The following is an 18687-nucleotide window of genomic DNA, read 5'->3' as shown; positions in this document are numbered from 1 at the left end:
GCAGATCGCCAGGCCTTTCTTCTGAGGTGCCTCTGGATGGATTCAAACGGCCGACCTTTTGGCTAGTAGTAGACAGCGATAATAGGGACTCGAGAGTGATAATAACAGCTCCGGAACATTCCTTTGAAATCTCACGTAGCAAACGTCTTTCACGGATGTTATTTCATTTGAACCTAATTAACAACAGCCCTGGAAGCCAGGCATCACTTTGCCCATTTCAGAGCCTGAAACTGAGGTCCGGAGAGCCCAGGATACTCTGATGGCAACCAGGAGGTCAGTGCAGGGACCCAGGTTAGCCAGCTTACCCCACTCCTAACCAGACTTGTTGCGGTCAAGTCGATTCCGACTCATAGTGACCGTATAGGACAGAGTAGAACTGCTCCATAGAGTTTCCAGAGAGCGGCTGGTGGATTTGAACTGCCAACTTTTTGGTTAACAGCTGAGGGTTTAACCACTACACCACCAGGGCTCCTACGGCACTCCAAGGCAGGGTTAAATCAGCTATTTTCAGGGTTAAATGGCCTAGGCCTTAAATTGGCAGCAATCAGAATCTTACTAGGCTTTTAAACAGGACAACTAATTCACGTGCGAAAACAGCTACTTATCCTCAACCAGCCCGGACCACGAATTTATAAAAGCAGTCGCTTGGCAACTAGCTGCCGACTTCCCCAACTTTCGGCCAATCCAGAAACTGCTGGCACGTGGACTTCCTCTCGGCGTCAACGGCGCTTGTACGCATGTGCAACCGCCTAGCGGAAGGAGAAGCCATTGTCCTCTCCCCTGTCTTCCGGTCGACACAGGAAGTGGCTCGGAGGCGCATGCGCGGTGTCGTCGAGGGAATTGGGGCCGTTTCCGTCGCTGGCGTGAGGAGACCTCGGGCTGTCGGGACCCTTGCCCGCGGCACCTCGCCCTCGCCCCCGCTTCAGAGGCGGTGGCAGGCTCCCTGGTCCTTCCAGCCTCCCGTCTCTAGCCTCCTGCTGCGGCGCGACTCTCAGGTAGGCCCCGTGCCGCCTCCCTGGTTACCTGCCGCCGTGGCGCCCGCGGAGGCCTGGAGCCCCCAGCGGAGTGTGCTTCGGCGCGAGATACTGGGGGACGAGCCGGACTGTTGACCGAACGTCATTAGGATGTCCTGGAGGGGATGTCCGAGCCGGAAAGGGCCTTCGGGGCCCCTTAGGGGCTAACCCCACGTTTATCTGGGGAAACCGAGGCTCCGGGAAGGGGCATACACAATTGATGCCAGTGTTTGTCGCCTCTGCCTAGAAAGCTCTTCCCTATCGCATGTCTGGCTTCTCCCTGGACAGATGTCTCCTTGGAGAGACCTTCCCTAACTAACTGTCCTTCTAAGGGGCCTCTCTCAGTCTCCCGCGCTGACCTGCTTAATTTCCTTGGTATCACTTACCACTGAGTTTGTTTGTTTACTGTCTTCCCACAGAAACTCCGCAGCCTGCTCACTGAGCAAGTGTTTATTAACTACCGGGCGCCACGGGCCAGGCAGTGTGTTGAGGCGCCAGGTGAACAGGAGGGAAGAATCCAGACGCCTCTCTCTTGGAGCTGACATGCTCCTGAGGAGGAGATTGATTGTAAACAAAGAAATTCCAGATGGTATCGAGTGCTCCGAGGAAAACGGGGTGGGGGGGTATGTGCTGGAGGCGGAGATAGGGTAGATTAGGGAGGCAGAGAAGCCTCTGAGGAGGTGAGTTTTTAAAAAATATGTCTAACGGCTTCATTGAAGTACAATGTAACATACCATAAAATTCACTCGTTTAAAGTACGTTTGGACGAGTTTGGGAAATTTTATACAATTGTGTCGTCATCACCACAGTGTGGTTTTAGAACACTTCCATCACCCCAGAAAGTTCTGAGGAGGCAGCTTTTGAATTGGGACCGGAAGGTTGGATGGGAGACAGCCGGTGAGCGGAGGGCTGGCAGGGAGGGAATCCTCCAGGCCGGAGGACAGGGAGGAGGAACACACCAAGGCAGGGAGGAGCTTGCTGTGTTCAGGCTGGAAGAGAAGCCAGTGGAGTCAGCGGGGCTGGAGTGCAGCGAGAGGGGGAGGAGGTCAGCTGGAGCCGTGGATGCACCTTCTGAACTTCTGGAGGGTTCTCAGTGCCCCGCGTAACATGTGGTCTGTACGGCCAAGCTCCTACTTGAGTGACTTTTCCCGAGTGCCAAGCTCTTTCCCCGACGTTCATCCTGACTTGGGGGCTGGGGCAGCGGGACAGGACGGAAGTAACATTTAGTAAGAACTTCTTGTACTTCAGTCACTATGTGTGTGACCTTGCTCAGTTCTGCACTTACTATGTTTGCACTTGCTTATTTTTCAGGAAGCGCTAGGGAAACTCAGGTACCTTCCCAGGATTCTTTGCTGTCTCTCCGTCTGTGCCGTCCTGAGTGTAGAGATGCCATCCATGTTAACCAGTGTGTCACTGAGTTGCTGGGCTCCTCTTGGAGAGGTGACCGACATGGTCAACTTCAGGGTGTAGGAATTTGCTAACCCATAACAGAATTGAAAATGTGGCATCCATGTGTGCGAGCGATCAGGGAATTGTAATACGGAGACATTTTCCTTGGAGGGAAAAAAGAAGGGAATGTTGTTTATTCCACCCACTGTGTACTAGATGATGTGTGCTTTCTGCATCCGTAATCTGATCCTCAGAGCAGCCCTGGAGAAGGTGTATTTCCTGTGTTTGCAGAGCTGGAGAAGAGGCCCAGTGAGATTAGGGTCCCAGCCCTGGTGAGCGGCAGAGGCACGGTTCAAACCCTGTTGGGCTACTCGACTATACCGAAAACCCATTGCCATTGCGTTGATTCCAACTCATAGTGACCCTATAGGACAGAGTAGAACTGCCCCATAGGATTTCCAAGGAGCGGCTGGTGGATTCGAACTGCCAACCTTCTGGTTAGCGGCCGAGCTCTTTAACCACTGCGCCACTAGACTGTTGTACCCAGAAGAAAAACTTGGAGTGGGAGGGATTCTTGCTGGGTAAATGTCCAAAAACATTATTGCTGTGCTGAACCTTTTGGTATCTAAGCAGACCAAAGTGGATTACTCTAAACTTCTCCTACAAGGAAATGGCAAAACCTCTGCCAAGACTGGTTGCTTTTCTAAGTACCTTATGCAGGGATATTGTGAGAAGAAAATGAACTCCCACTGAGCGGGGACCTCAGTGGATGGGGACCTTCTGCCTTGTTTACTGTTGTGGTCCTTGGTTTCTGTAACTATTTAAAGAATAAGCAGATTCTTTAAATAAGCTGGTGACTAAAAAATACTCTGCTGTAGTGAATCAGTGTTGGTTCGTTTATTATGACTAATGTATCATACTAATGTAAGATGTTAATACTGGGGAAACTGGGTATGGAGTATATGGAAACTCTGTGTCCTATCCTCACAGTTTTTCTGTAAATCTGAAACTATTCCAAAATAAGTTTATTTAAAAGATACTCTGATCACTTCTAAAGAGAGATGCCTGGAATCAAGCCATTTAGAGAGTATTTCCCTTTTGTGACTTCTATTTATTTCACTTCTCAATGATATTTATTACTTAAAGAACCTGTTCTTAACATTTTCCATTGTTTTTTAGGGCCAAAATGAGTCTGTTTGGAACGACCTCGGGTTTCGGAACTGGTGGGACCAGCATGTTTGGCAGCACAACCACGGATAATCACAACCCTATGAAGGTGCCATGAAAGCAGGCCAGCGTCTCCCATGTCAGTGACAGGCTTGGGAGCCTCTTCTGGGGCTCCCTTTGTCTAGCCCAGCGTTCTCAGACACTGTGTGTCTCCTGGATTAATGTCCTGTCACCCCCAGCTTGCCCAATCACCAGAATCACCCAGAATGCTTGTTAAACTTATAGATTCCTGGGGCCTGGGCCACAGCTATCAGATCAGAATTTCTGCAGGAGGGGCCCAGGTGATTACTATGATCAGGCACTTTGGAGCAAAAGTAAACTGGTGCAACGCTTGGGGATTAGGGCTGTGGGCATTTTGTTGAGAGTGCTGTTTCTAGTCCTGGCACTGTTAGTACTTCCACGGGCCTGTTTCTCTTTTGAGTAGGAAAAGGCTAGTTCAGTTAGTTCTGGAGCACAAGGAAAGTCCACTATACCGTGTTCAGTGGAAAAGAAAGCAATTTTGAATTGGATTGTAAAGATGCATGCATTTTTAACGTCGACTTTTGCCCCCAGGATATTGAAGTAACATCTTCTCCCGATGACAGCATTGGTTGTCTGTCTTTTAGCCCACCAACTTTGCCGGGGAACTTTCTGATTGCAGGATCGTGGGCTAATGATGTAAGTGCTCCTTAAATGCATGTTAAAATAATATTTCGTTGTACGGTCAAGGTTAGCTTTTTCTTTTTTTAGTTCTACTCCTTCCCAAGCAAATGAAGCACAGTTAAGGCTTATTTGTGGCCTTCTTAAATCAGCTTAGGGGGTGTGAACCCTTCTGAATGGCAGACATCACTGTTCTTACTCTGCTTTTTGTTAGGAAAGCATATTCATATGCATTGCTCAAGATTTTCGACTCTAGTTCACTATCTTTAAGTGTATTCCCAAATCAAACGCAGTGTTCATTGAGAGTGAATTTTAACTCATGATGGTGTACATAAACAAACTTCTCTTTCTGGCACCCTGAAGAGGTTCTTCAGGCAAACTTTCTTCAGCTTTAGATAGAGCACAAATCCTGCCTAGACATTATTGTTAACCACTGTGTAGAAAAAGAAAGATAAAAACTCCAATAGAAAAATAAGCAAGAGTGTGAAGAGGCATCTCACAAAAGGAGTTCCAGTGGCCGGTTAGAGGCCCCTTAAACCATTCGACTTCGTTAGTAATCAGATAAATGCAAATTTAAATGGTTGACATTTTCCCTGTCAAATTAACTAAAATTAAACATTTAAAAGAGTAAAACAGTATTGGCAAGGATAAGCTGGACTTGCAGGTACTGCTGGTAGGTATGGAAATTGGTACAAGTCTTGTAAAGGCAGAATTTATCAGGAATCCTTTGTCTCATTGATCCCCCCTCTGGGACTTGAGGAAATCAGATTATGCACTTTATAAACAGTATCTGATTTAATCTGTATAACAGCTAAAGTAGTATGAACTTATTGTCGTCCCCATTTGATGGATCAGGGTGCTGAAAAGTAAAACCCCTGGTCCAACTTCATGTATCTGAGTGAGCGGCAAAGCTGGGATGCAGACCTCGTGCAGTCTGACCAAGGGCCCGGGCTCCTGGCCACTACCTGATCCTGCCCCTCATAAAGAATGTTATTACTGCATAAAATTGTGCTACCCTAACCCTACTGAAAATTTTGAATAAATTGTAATATCAGTAGTAGTGATGATTTATGGCATGTCGGTACAATAGCATACCGTTTTAAAAGTTCTTAGAAAGGGTCTTACAGTTGTGGCCTGCAGTTTGTGAGGGAGGCAGAGGGGCAGGGGTGGAGAGCTGTTGTGGGAGGAGGGCAGCCAAGGTTGAGCAGGTTTGCTTTTTACGTGTAATTTGTGGAGAAGATTTCAGTTGATTTGCTGCTAAAAATGTTTAAGGACAGCTGTGTTAGAAACATGTTTAATGACAAATACTCTAATGGTGAGAGCGAGAAAGGGTGCATTTATAAAACCGAAGATACTGTATAATTGAGTTTTTTCAAGAAAATACATGTGCATAGAAAGAATATGTGCAAAGATTGAAATCACACTGGACTGTTGATAGTGGTTGTCTGTGGTGGGATTAAGGGAGATTTTTGTTTTCTTGGCACAGTTACAAAATCTCTTAAGTAAAATACATTACTCTTATAATCAGGACAAAATGATACAAAAATTCAGAGTACAGTAATCAAAGAAGAAAGGTTTCCACTTTGGTCTTGATTCTCTGAAGGGTGATGAGTAAGTGACATTCTGTCTCATTTCGTAGATGGGATGAGAACATTGTCTGCAGTATTTGGTACAAGCAGTAGAAGTTGTATTTTTTTAGTGGCTCAGAAATAGGAATGTAGCTGCTTGCATACACTTGTCACTTGCTTTGTTCTTAAAGTTAGCTAATTAGTTTGGTAGAAGTCCATGTACATTTAAATTATACCCTACTAGTTATTAGGTGTTAAAATTATATAGTCTATTGTGAATTGCTTACACCCGTTTGCCTTATTTCTGTAGGTTCGCTGTTGGGAAGTTCAAGACAGTGGGCAGACTATTCCAAAAGCCCAGCAGATGCACACCGGGCCCGTGCTTGACGTTTGCTGGAGTGATGTACGTCTCATCAACTCCTAGTCTTGTCTTCTATTGAGAGTACAGTGTAATTCAGAGCATTTAGTAACCTGAAACACAAATAGCGTGTATGTATACATATTGTCAGGAGCCCTGGTGGCTTAGTGGTTAAGTGCTTGGCTGCTAACTGAGAGGCTGGCGATTCGAACCCACCAGCTGCTCTGCAAGAAAAAGATGTGGCAGTCTGCTTCCGTAAAGATTATAGCCTTGGAAACCCTATGGGGCAGTTCTGCTCTGTCCTGTAGGGTTGCTATGAGTCAAAATTGACTCGTCGGCCAGTGGGTTTGGTTTTGGTTTATACGTATTGTGGGAATTGTAAGTTCTGAATGTAAATAAATAATTTATTGATGTCTTCAGAGAGGTCACAGCCTTGAAAACCCCATGGAGCAGCTCTACTCTGCACACATGGGGTGGCCATGAGTCGGAGTTGGCTCGACGGCACCCCAACGACAACAACGTCAGCATTCTTAGTGTATCAGCTGATGTTCACTTGAATTACTCTCTGAAAGCGTGCAATGCTAAAAGCTTTTTTGGCATAAAAAGCCATTATTTTATTGACAAGTTATCTTGAGCAAGAGGGCAGATAAGATAATTTCTCGAATTCTTTCCTGTCTCTCAATATGCCATGACCTTATGTTGTTCAAAAATTTGACATTTAGTATTCCAGAAAGTAAATCCTGGAAGAAAATGGACCCATTTCTTTTATTAAATGTCTTGGTTTTTCAAAATTCTTTCTCCTCCCTAAATCCCATACATCAGCAGTATAAGCAAATGTGTATAGTTGTTCAGCTTTGAGACAAACTGAGCTAAATTTAAAAAAATTAAAGGGAACCATGTGCCTGCAGCTTTTCAAGCATTTTCTCATTCAATCCAGGCCTGGCTTCACATTTTGGTTCCATCACGTCTAGGTTTTTGACTTTGCCAAGTTAATCTCCCGAGTCTGTTTCCTCATTTAGAAAATGAAGGTGGTAATAATAATAATTTAACACATAATTATCCAGTAGCAATCGTGTGCTGAAGACTGGGGATAGAGTGGAGCTCAAAATAGGCAAACCTTATGCTCATGGACCTCAGGCTTTTTTAGGGAGGGACAGGCAAATGTAGACACAAATAGGAATTGCACATAGTGGGAAGTTGTGACTAAATCTGTGTGTGGTGTCGAGCATGGTGCCTGTCATGAAGTGGTTAAGGGATTTGCCTAAGGGAACACAGCAGATGTGGACTGAGGCTGGGCCCAGATCCAGACCCTCCCAACTCCAGAGCCTGTCTGCCCAAGCAGCCTCCCTCGGAGAGCCCCATGGGGAGAGGAAGAGTGACTGGGAGAAGTGGGAAGGGCGTTGTGGGAGAGGGAACCACTTATGTAATGGTACAGACGTGAAAGTGCCAAGGTTACCTTCGAGGTGTAAAAGCCCAGCCTAGTGAAGGTGATTCTGCAGTCCTCTAAGGACAGGGCTTACCTCCGTGGCCATGGCAGGTAGAACTCAGCACCGCAGGGTGGAGAGGCTTGTGGACATTATTTCTCCCCCCAGGCCTTTTGGTAGGTTGTCCTCTGTCTGCATGTCCATGAGGGCCTGGCTGGCTGCTGCTTCATGGGGGTGGCTATACACCTGGAGACATGAAGGGCGAGTGGGAGGCCGGCATTTTGTAATGACTCTGAGAGCTGGACCGTCGGCCCACTCAGCCCCAAGGCATCACCTCTGTGCGTTGGTATGTCTTTGTGTTTCCAGGGATTTGTAGAGTCATCCTCATAGCTTCATTAATAGAGTGAGGAGCGGGTTTGTCTCTTCTTTCACATGGAGAGCTGGTGACTTCAAATGGGGTGAAATGTTGGCTAGGGGATGCTGGTGGTAAGTCTTGGAGCTGTGAACCAGAATGAAATAGTCCAGGCCAGCGGTTGGCAATCTGTGGTCCTTGGGCCCAGCCTGGCCGGTTGCTTGTTTGTAAATAATGTTTTACTGGAACCCCGCCACACTCACTCTCTTAGGTAAGGCATGGGGCTGCTTTCAGGCTACAGTGACAGAGCTGAGTCATTGCAGCAGAGACCTTTTGACCCACAAAAGCCGAAAATAGGTACTGTCTGTCACTTTAAGAAACAGTTTGCTGATCCCTGGTCTAGACTTTAAGTTCTGTACTTTATTTTTTTAAATTAGCTTGAGCTTTTTCGTATTTGACTACTTTACTTTTGAGTTCTGTATGTAAGTTTTTATTTTTTTAAATTGTTGTACTTTAAGTGAAAGTTTACCGTTCAAGTTAGTCTCTCATACAGAAATTTATACATACATTGTTACGTGACCCTAGTTGCTCTCCCTATACTGTGACAGCACACTCCTCCTTTCCACCCCTGATTTGCTGTGTCCATTCAACCAGCTCCTGACCCTGTCTGCCTTCTCATCTCACCTCCAGACAGAAGCTGCCCATTTAGTCTCATGAATCTACTTGAGCTAAGAAGCACACTCTTCACAAGTATCATTATGTGTCCCATAGTCCAGTCTAATCTTTGTCTGAAGAGTTGGCCTCGGAAATTGTTTTAGTTCTGGGTTGACAGAGAGTCTGGGAGGCCATGCTTTCTGGGGCCCCTCCAGTCTCAGACCATTAAGTCTGGCTTTTTACTAGAATTTGAGTTCTGCACCTCGCCTTTCTCCTGCTCCATCAGGGACTCTCTGTTGTGTTCCCTGTCAGGGTGGTCACGGGTGGTAGCCGGGCACCATCTAGTTCTGGCCTCAGGCTGATGAAGTCTCTGGTGTATGTGGCCCTTTCTGTCTCTTCGGCTAATACTTTCTTTGTGCCTGTTGTGTTCTTCATTCTCCTTTACTCCAGGTGTGTTGGGACCAATTGATGCATCTTAGATGGCCACTCACTAGCTTTTAAGACCCCAGATGCCACTCACCAAAGTAGGATGCAGAACATTTTCTTAAAAAAAATTCGTTATGCTAATTAACCTAGATGTCCCCTGAAAACGTGGTCCCCAGACCCCTGCCCCTGCTACTCTGTCCCTCGAAGTATTTGGTTGTATTCAGTATATATAAGTATTTTAAAAACTGTTAAACGGTGTGCTAATTTTTTAAACCATTCTGTAATTTAGATAGGACCAGTGATGATTATAAAGTGGTGTGGTTGTATTACATGCACTTTAGAATGCTGTTAAATATGAAGGTACACAAAAGTGATTGTGTGTGTGTGAGTGTGTAGAGAGGGAGAGAGAAGAAGAAAAAGTAAATGCAGTTAGATTAGTGAATCTAGGTGAAGGCTCTGTGGGTGTTTATTGGATTATTTTTGCAAATCTAGAAGTTTTATCAAAACATGGAAAATTTTTAAAAGTGCAGAGATGTATGATATGCAGAGAGTGTCCCTGGAGAGTACACCAGTGGCCTGTGGTTTCTCAAACGAGAACCGGGGCCAGGGATGGGAGCCCAAGCCCATCGCCATTGAGTCGATTCTGACTTATAGTGACTCTGTAGAACAGAGTAGAACTGCCCCCTACGGTTTCCAAGGAGTGGCCGGTAGATTCAAACTGCCGACCTGTTGGTTAGCAGTTAGCTCTTAACCACTACATCACCAATAATAAGAGTTTCCAATAATAAGTGTAGAGATTTTATTTGTCTTAGAGTGCCAGATTTTCTCCTCTGTTTTATTTTAGGATGGAAGCAAAGTATTTACAGCATCGTGTGATAAAACTGCCAAAATGTGGGACCTCAACAGTAATCAAGCGATACAGATTGCACAGGTAATTAAAAACTTATCCTCCACAGAAATGCTGAGCAGGGCTGATGTCTTTAATAGTAATTATAATAATCCTCTGTTTAAAAAAAACAGACTCCACCAAATTAACGAGACTTGGGTATACCACAAAGCTCTTGACCGTGAGAAGGGCACCAGTTTTAGAGCCTTTCTCCTTCTGATGGGTACTTCACAGGTGGTTCTGCTGCAGGTCATCCATACATGCCTGGAGTAGGCTTCTCCTGAGGAAGGCATCATAAGGAGTTGGTGACGTGAAAATCTGTAACAGACAGATATTACAAGTGGTCCTTGTCATTCATGTGTTTGACTTTCCAACACACATGTGTGGCTGGCTGCTTACCAACTGCATTAGTCACTCGTTCATGCGATGAACATTTCTTGAGTGCCTGCTCTACGTGGCGCTGTCATCGGGGCCTCAAGATAAAGCAGAGTAAGAGGAAGACTTCGTGCTCCCTGGGGTTTTTATTGCCCGCTGGGGCTATGAACAGATTTTTGTGTGGAGAGTGCTGAGGCGGGAGGAAGACACAAAGCTCAGAGAAGTTAGAGCCGGGGAGTCCAGCCTGGGCAGAGGAATTCAAGAAGTGTTCTCAGAACGGTGTCACATACTGTGAGAGCACTGTGTGTGTTAGAAGCCTCTCCCCAACCTCTTGTTCACGTCCCCTAGTAAACAAAGCTGTGGTGGAGTTCTCTACTCAGTATTCCTGAACATCTCCCCAGGGAGAGGCTTGCTTTGACTCTCACTGCCTAATTACCTTCAAAAACCAAGTTAAAGTGTGTTACAATGGAAGGTAGATAGATGCTGTTACACTAGAGAACACACTGATCGTGGGGAGGGGCTGAAGTGTACTTTGTTTTTGTTTGGTGTGACCTCTATATCTAAATGGAGTCCCTTCTCTTTGAACGTCGAGCGCTAAAGCCGTTGGCACGTTACCACGTTTGCCCTGATTGTGTTGCTTTTCTTTGTTGACAGCACGACGCTCCTGTTAAAACCATACATTGGATCAAGGCACCAAACTACAGCTGCGTGATGACCGGGAGCTGGGATAAGACGTTGAAGGTATAACACACCCTGGAGGGACTGAGTGGCCCCATTGAGATTGACGTTTGTGCTCATGCTTGTTGGACTTGCTCTCAGCAGTGACTTACTGACCCCATTTTGGTTTTAGTTTTGGGATACACGATCATCAAATCCTATGATGGTTCTGCAGCTCCCTGAAAGGTGTTACTGTGCTGACGTGGTAAGGAATTCTCTTAACATTTAATAAGATGCGTTTCCTTTTAAATATATTTCTTTTAAAAAATGAAATATGTATTTTGTTTTCATAGTTTAATATGTGTTCCTTTTTCAAAAACAAAATAAGCGTTTCTTACTTTAAGACATCTTGCAATAAGAGGGTAATCTAAAAACCCCTCAAACTTTAATAATAGATTTGGGAGATATAGTTCCGATTGCCTCAGTCATCTGAAATTGTGGCATTTCTGTGCTTTGTAGCAGGATTACTAAATACTGAGTCTCCAGTGTTTTGCACAGTTGTTATTTGAACATGTGTAGATAGCTCCATGACATCATTAACATGACCATTTGTTCTGCAGGGTGTTATTTTAGAAAATGAAGGAAAGATACACAGGTTTGTCACGTGTATCATTGTGGAAACATACAGAACACCTTTATTGCGTGACAGTAGGAAAACTGGCCATAGCTTTGTGACCTGGTGTGAGGTCTTGGGGAATCGTCTCTGAATGGGGTAGAAACTGAAGAACGTCCCCCCCATTTAGCCTTCAAGTTTTCTAACAGCTGCCCCAGTGACTCTAGTTTTAGTATTTGTCGTGATGAAATAACCGTAGATGCAAATGATTGTTGTTTTATTTAAAATAACGAAACACCGCAGGTGAGCTAACGGGCCAGTGAGACGGGCGGATTGAATGAGCCCTGGGCTGCGGTCATCGGATGGCGTATCAGGCCGTCAGTGTCTGTGTTCTTGAAAAACACGGGCTAATGCTCACTAAACACACTTGGAGGAAAGGGTCACAAATTATACAGAAACACGCGAACACACACACACGTGTAATGCCCAGAGAAAAGGCCGGAGTGAAGTGTGCCAGAACGTTAAGTGGTCGTCTCTGGAGGGCGCTCTGTTCTTCCCTAGTCCTCGCAGTGTTTTCTAAATGTTCACACAGTACTTCTGTCGTTGGTTTTTAAGAACAGATCTCCTAAACATTTATGGAAATTCTACTTTCAAATAAGATTTTTCTAAGTCTTTATGAAACACATCACTGGATTATTAAACTTAAAAAAATTTAGACTTGTTTTTGTGATTAAAAAAATGGATCTAATGCTTTGGTATAAAAAGGCCCCTTCCTTGACTCTGCGTGTGTCTCTGCTGTCCTCCACCCCCCAGATCTATCCTATGGCCGTGGTGGCGACTGCAGAGAGGGGGCTGATTGTCTACCAGCTGGAGAACCAGCCTTCCGAGTTCAGGAGGATAGAGTCACCGCTGAAGCATCAGGTGAGTCAGACGTCAAGTCAAGAGGCATGTAGTTGGCACCTGCTGGATGCAAGACAGCGCTTGCACGTGGAACACAATTGTACTTTCAAAAACCAGTGAATGTTTTTAAAGGTGGTATGGGCAGGTGGGTGGTTCTCCGGGCTTGGCCAGGTATTCACGACTAGAAGGAGGAGATGAGGACCCTGAGCTGGCTTCTCCTTTGGGTGACCACTTTTGTCCCCATAATGCCCTAGCACTTCTCCTCTCCCCCAGGAGTTTGGGAGCGGACCCTCGCTGGAGATTCTTGTGTAGAGTTCAGGAACCCCTTCTTTGAGCCCCTCAAAGGTGAATCTGGATGGCCAGCAAGTTCACGGTTTAGAAAGTGCCGCCACGGCCCCTCCCACTTGACCTTTGTTTCCCTGTGCAGTGGGCCAGGCAGACAGGCCTTCCCTTTCCGGCTGGGGGTGCAGAGGCGCAGAGACTGGTGACTTACAGGGGGGCACCCACCGGGTCAGTGATGGCTGCCAGTCAGGGAGTGTGTCTTCTGCAGTCTGGTCACCGTGGGGGGCCCGGTGGGAGTAGGAGCTGTTGAGAACAGCTAGTTATTACAGAGGGAGAAACTGACACTCGCTGGAGGCATAGACGTCTCTTCTTTATCAAACATCTATTTGAGGGACACGTTTCTGACTTTTCTAAAAACCAAAATGGGATCAAAATTATTTACCTTTATGTTAGTTGTGAAATGTTGTGTTTTACCTCGTGATAACATTTTTTTTTTAACTGTAGCATCGGTGTGTGGCTATTTTTAAAGACAAACAGAACAAGCCGACTGGTTTTGCCCTGGGGAGTATTGAGGGGAGAGTTGCTATTCACTACATCAACCCCCCAAATCCGTAAGTGGGACTCCATCAACTTGTACATTTTCACTTTAGGCTGGTTTTTTTTTTTTTTTAAAAAAAAAAAAAAAACCAGAAAACTTAGATGGGACTTTGTTTTTCAGCGCCAAAGATAACTTTACCTTCAAATGTCATCGATCCAACGGAACCAATACTTCAGCACCTCAGGACATCTATGCGGTGTGTTTTATTTGTTTTATTGTGCCTTAGGTGAAGGTTTACAGAAGAAATTAGTTTCTCGTTAAACAGTTAATACACATATTGTTTTGTGACATTGGTTGCCAACCCCACGACGTGTCAGCACTCTTTCCTTCTTGACCTTGGGTTCCCCATTACCAGTTTTCCTGTCCCCTCCTGCCTCCTTGTCCTTGCCTCTGGGCTGGTTGTGCCCATTTTGTCTCGTTTTGTTTTGTGAACCTGTCTAATCTTTGGCTGAAAGGTGAACCTCAGGAGTAACTTCAGTACTGAGTAAGAGGGTGTCCGGGGGCCATACTCGCAGGGTTTCTCCAGTCTCAGGCCTGTAAGTCTGGTCTTTTTTTGTGAGTTAGAATTTTGTTCTACATCTTTTTCCAGCTCTGTCCGGGACCCTCTGTTGTGATCCCGGTCAGAGCAGTCGGTGGTAGCCGGGCACCATCTAGTTGTGCTGGACTCAGTCTGGTGGAGGCCGTGGTAGATGTGGTCCATTAGTCCTTTGCACTAATCTTTCCCTTGTGTCTTTGGTTTGTTTTTCATTCTCCTTTGCCCCAAACAGGGTGGGACCAGTGGAGTATCTTAGATGGCTACTCACAAGCTTTTAAGACCCCAGATGCTACTCATCAAAGTAGAATGTAGAACATTTTTTTAATAAACTGTTACGCCAATTGAGCTAGATGTCTCCCAAGACCATGGTCCCCAGCCCTCAGCCCAGTAATTTGGTTCCTCAGGGAGTTTGTTTGCGATATGTTTTAGAAGCTTAACTTTGACCTTGAAAAGGCAGCTAGAAACCAGACTTGGAGATGGGGTCTGAAACGTGGGGCAGATAGGATTGCGCTCTCGTTGAAGAGCTGCGGAGCTGCGTGCGTCATGGTGGGAGGGCAAGCGCTTGTGCTGCAGGCTTCTGTTTTCAAGACCATGGCGACTTCATTCTGTCTGCTTCTGAAGGCGAGTTTACAGCGCTGTGTGGGAGACTCTTGTGCCTCCTTTTATGAGTGTTTGTAGACAGTGTACATAGGTAGCTGAGACAGAAGTTGCTGTTTGCAAAAAAGAAAACGTTGTTTTCCTGGGGCATGTCCTTGGTGTTCCGAGTACACACACATCAGTTCCTGCGACTTGTGCTCATCACAGAGATGAGCAGTAGCTCTGGGCTGGCAGTGGGTTCAGGAAGCACGGCTCACTTCCCTTGTGCCCAGACGGCAGCCACTCTGATGAAGTGATGGTCGTGCGTTTGGTTTCTAGACCAGCACAGGGCGCGTGTGCTGGAGAATCCTGAGTTCGCCGCTGTCTCTGCTCTGCTTCTCATTGTGCGTCAATCCTCGCAGGTCAACGGGATCGCGTTCCATCCTGTCCATGGCACTCTGGCAACGGTGGGGTCTGATGGCAGGTTCAGCTTTTGGGACAAAGACGCCAGGACAAAACTAAAGACTTCAGAACAGTTAGACCAGCCAATATCAGCCTGCTGCTTCAATCACAATGGAAACATATTTGCCTACGCATCTAGCTACGACTGGTCCAAGGTGAGGACCCACAGGCCCACCTGGGCATGCTCCGGCTCCAGAGGCGGGCTCTGTCAGAAGACCTGGGTTGGGATCCTGACTGTCAATGCTCGTTGTCCGTCCTTGGGCCAGTCAGGTTCACCTCCCTGTGGAAGGAGTCATCAGGGCCTTCCTCATAGGGCCAGGAGGCTCGGTGACGGACCACACCTGCAGCTGTCCACATAGAGCCGGGCCTAGCTGGCTGTCCATCGGTTCCCCAGCTCAGCTGAGGCAGGACAGAAACACAGTAAATTGCGCACATTTAAAGTTCCAACACCTGCAGATACCCAGGAAACCATCACCATAGTCAGCGTGACACCCGTTTTCATCTTCCGCAGACAGCCATCGATCTGCTGTCCCTGTAGATTCGTTTGCTTTTGTACCATTTTATATAAATGGAGTCATCCTCTGTGTGCTCCTTCTTTGCCTGGCTTGTTGCACTCAGCTTAGTTGGGAACTCACCGCCCTGCTGTGGTCGCCAGTAGTTGGTGCCTCTTGCTGCTGCTTAGGTTCCCAGGTAGGGACGGACCGCCACTTGTTCACCCACTCACCTGTTGAAGCCAGGCGCTCCATTTGGGGTTGTAGCTGGGTTGGGCCTGTGTGGCGGCCTGAGGCCCCGGCCCCCGTGGACTCAGCAGTGGCTGCCTCCAGAGGCTCAGCCCAGGGGCTGCAGCAATGCTCTGTGTCTCGGCTGACATCCCACCCCCAGGGCTCTGCAGTACAAGCACTAAAAAGGCCGTGGGAAGTGGAAAGAAGCTAGAAAGCTTATCGCTTTAAATGCTCTCACAAACTGAAGTAATCGAATTTATCCAGCCAGTCAATATCAGCTCACATAGTTACTTAAATTCTAATGTTTTGTATTTAACAAAACAAGCTCAGGAACTGTGCACTTTTTTAGTTCAGGCAAAGAGTGTACAGTGATGTCTCACATGAAATCCGGGTCACCTGTGGTTGCCGTGTCACTGCGGCACCGTGAGGCCGAGTGTACCAGGGCCCCGCCCCACCCTGCTCCAGGCCTCATGGTCACCCAGGGGGCGCCCGCCCGCCGGGGCACCTGCCTGCCACGCTCTGCTCGCTCATCTGTCTTGCCCACCCCTCTCGGCTGTCTTTCCGAATCTCAAATCTGATCACGTCACTGACCTACTTATCTTTGTGGCTGCCACCCCTTTTCCCTGTGGGACATTCATGGCCCCATACAGCTTGGCTTCGTCCTGATTTCCTGGCCTCCACCGGCGTTAGACAGCACCCCTCCCCCAACACAGACACGAGCAGACATGTCAGCCACCACCTGTCCTTGTGCTCACTCCCTGCGTCTGGGCGGGGTGGGCTGTCCTGGCTGTGCCCTCGCCCCATGATGTCTCAGATCAGATGTCTCTTCTGTGAAACCTCAAGACAGAGCTGGCCCTGCACTGCCCTCCCCAAGGGAGCGCGGGGTACTCGTCTTTGTAGGACAGTGGCAGAAGGTTCAGAGGGCTTTAACACTGAACGCACAGGTACGTAAAAGGGTGCCATGACAGATTGTCCCCCCAAGTAGGACACTGGGAACAGGCTGACACCAGGTCCTCAGCCTTTTCTCTGAGGACTGGGGTTTTGTTTCATATTTATTTCTCTCCATCATTGTTGTGGGTTTTTATTCCCTTAGAGGGATTATGCTTCAGCACGTGGCCCAGGACTTGGCTTATAAAACGTGCCCACAAAATGTTAGCCACAAAGTCCTTTTTATTAATAAGATTACGGGTTTTTCTTCCTCTTTAGGGACATGAATTTTATAACCCCCAAAAGAAGAACTACATTTTCCTGCGTAATGCGGCCGAAGAGCTGAAGCCCCGGAACAAGAAGTAGCGGCTGCGCCTTCTGAGCGGACCTGTGTTGGGTCCCCTCCACTCTGCCTCGTCTGTGTGAACATGGAGGGCTGTCAGCCGTGGCCGTGGACTTCACACCTGAGGGAGCGTGGGCCTGCTCAGCAGTCCCGCCCTGCCTGCTGCAGCCACTCACCGTCTCTATTCCACTGCCCGTTACAGGTTTTCCCGGAACTTCAAGGGGTCAAAGTGATTGTGGGAGCTAGACTCCTGTGGGCCGCCGCCTGCCGGTGATCCCAGGGGCTGCACTCAGCCCGTGTGTGTTAGAGGGGGCGGGAGGCGCCCTGTGAGCCCTGTACTGTGTTTTGTAATAAAATATTTTGAAGACTGCCTGCCAAGCCCTCTCTGTCCATCCCTTCTCTCTCACCACCTGTCTCCAAAGTGTTGTCCTGCTCCCCATCAACATGGGGTTTTAATTTGCGATTTCAGGCGCCCTCTGGGAAGTGCAGACATCTTGCACCCGGGGAGAGGAGGGATCCCGAGTGATGGGTGTCCCTGCCGTGTGGAATCTCCGACGGCTTCTCCAAGTGTTGGCAGACCACGTTTGATCGGGTTTCCTCTCTCGCATCCTTTATTCCTGTCTGGAACGTTGCTGTTCTTCTTGGCTCTGCTGGGCAGATTTCCTAGGGAGGCTGAAGGTGGCCCGTTCTCGGCTCTGCTGGGCAGATTTCCTAGGGAGGCCAAAGCGGCCCCGTTCTTCGTGCTGAGTGGTCAGGCCCTTAGGAGCAGTAACTTGGGTTTTGGTGCATTTTTATTCCATGAGTTTAAAATTCCTGATCGATAAGTATCTGAACTGAAATTCAACTTCACACCTGATTTTTAGTCTTGTATTTTTATCCTGTAATTGGGGCTGGTATAGAAATTCTTGATGAGTGTAAAAGCTGGCATTGATACAGTGTAATATGTGTTTGCCTACTCATAAAAAAGCAATGACAGTGTAATTTTCCACTGGAAGACACCGCCTGCATGCAACTGCTTAAATTCTTTGGTAGTCAGGTAGCACGTGATTTCAGCCCCATTCATTCTTTGGCCCTTTCTTTTAGCCTAACGGTATCTTTTGAGAGAGAAAAAAACAGGTGCATTAGAAAAACCTGAGTTTCACAGTAACTGTTGACAGCTAATTTTCCACTTCACTTCTGAATCAGCCGTGTGGTTTTATGATCTGTGTTTATGGGCAGGACTAGCAGGCAGAGAAGGTTGCTGCAGTGAGATTAAAGCTGGGTCATCTCAGCCAGCTCACGTTCCAGGTGGGAGTAAACTTACTGCTTTCATTCTTTTTACCAGCTAGTGACTGGTGATGGTTGAAAACGACAACTGAAGAGGCTCAATCATGGCACTTTTAGAGTGTTCTTTTCCAGGACTGGGTCTCGCCAAGGGACCCTTATAATTGGTCAGTTTAAAACATCTGCCTAAGTCCAAGGTTGGACTGCCAGAACCCAGGAGTGAGGGAGCGGTTGCGGACCGGCGGGATGGGATCCTGGCAGACGGGCAGGCGGCCTTCCTCTGTGCCCAGCAGCTAAAGCGCAGAAACCAGCGCACATGCTGGTGATGAACCCGAGCTACATCCTGAAATCATCAAACTTAAGATACTTATGTTTTCTAAAAAGCATGTGGAGTCTTTGACTTCCACGTACATATCTAGTCCCTCCAGGCACCTGCACTGTGCATTATATGCAGCAGGACTTGATGATATTAGTAAATTGTTTTTAAAATAATGTGTT

The 18687-nt window shown here is 47.2% G+C and overlaps 1 protein-coding gene across 2 annotated transcripts; it reads left to right on the top strand.

Moving 5' to 3' along the window:
• Positions 1-811: 811 nt before the first annotated feature.
• RAE1 (ribonucleic acid export 1) lies at positions 812-17293 on the top strand. Of its 2 annotated transcripts, none has more exons than XM_004370214.2 (12): positions 812-995; positions 3582-3678; positions 4182-4286; positions 6147-6239; positions 9895-9981; positions 10966-11052; positions 11162-11233; positions 12395-12502; positions 13268-13374; positions 13482-13557; positions 14895-15089; positions 16863-17293. In XM_004370214.2, the coding sequence occupies exons 2-12, from the start codon at positions 3589-3591 to the stop codon at positions 16947-16949; spliced, it is 1107 nt and encodes a 368-aa protein (XP_004370271.1). In that variant the 5' UTR covers positions 812-995; positions 3582-3588; the 3' UTR covers positions 16950-17293. The 2 variants fall into 2 exon arrangements, with proteins under 2 accessions (XP_004370271.1, XP_023598493.1); XM_023742725.1 differs by lacking the exon at positions 812-995 and adding an exon at positions 2072-2734.
• Positions 17294-18687: the final 1394 nt, after the last annotated feature.

Source organism: Trichechus manatus, unplaced genomic scaffold (assembly GCF_000243295.1).
Source record: "Trichechus manatus latirostris isolate Lorelei unplaced genomic scaffold, TriManLat1.0 scaffold00008, whole genome shotgun sequence".
NCBI classification, from domain to species: domain Eukaryota; kingdom Metazoa; phylum Chordata; class Mammalia; order Sirenia; family Trichechidae; genus Trichechus; species Trichechus manatus.
Note: the sequence above shows the minus strand (reverse complement) of the source record. Positions and strands in the feature narration are given on the sequence as shown.

Excerpts from the sequence above, each read along its gene's own strand:
- RAE1 (XM_023742725.1), top strand. The coding sequence starts at position 2,619 with ATGATGTGTGCTTTCTGCATCCGTAATCTGATCCTCAGAGCAGCCCTG. Across the intron at positions 13,375-13,481 it reads TACATCAACCCCCCAAATCC|CGCCAAAGATAACTTTACCT; the intron begins GTAAGTGGGACT and ends TTTGTTTTTCAG. Across the intron at positions 13,558-14,894 it reads CACCTCAGGACATCTATGCG|GTCAACGGGATCGCGTTCCA; the intron begins GTGTGTTTTATT and ends CAATCCTCGCAG.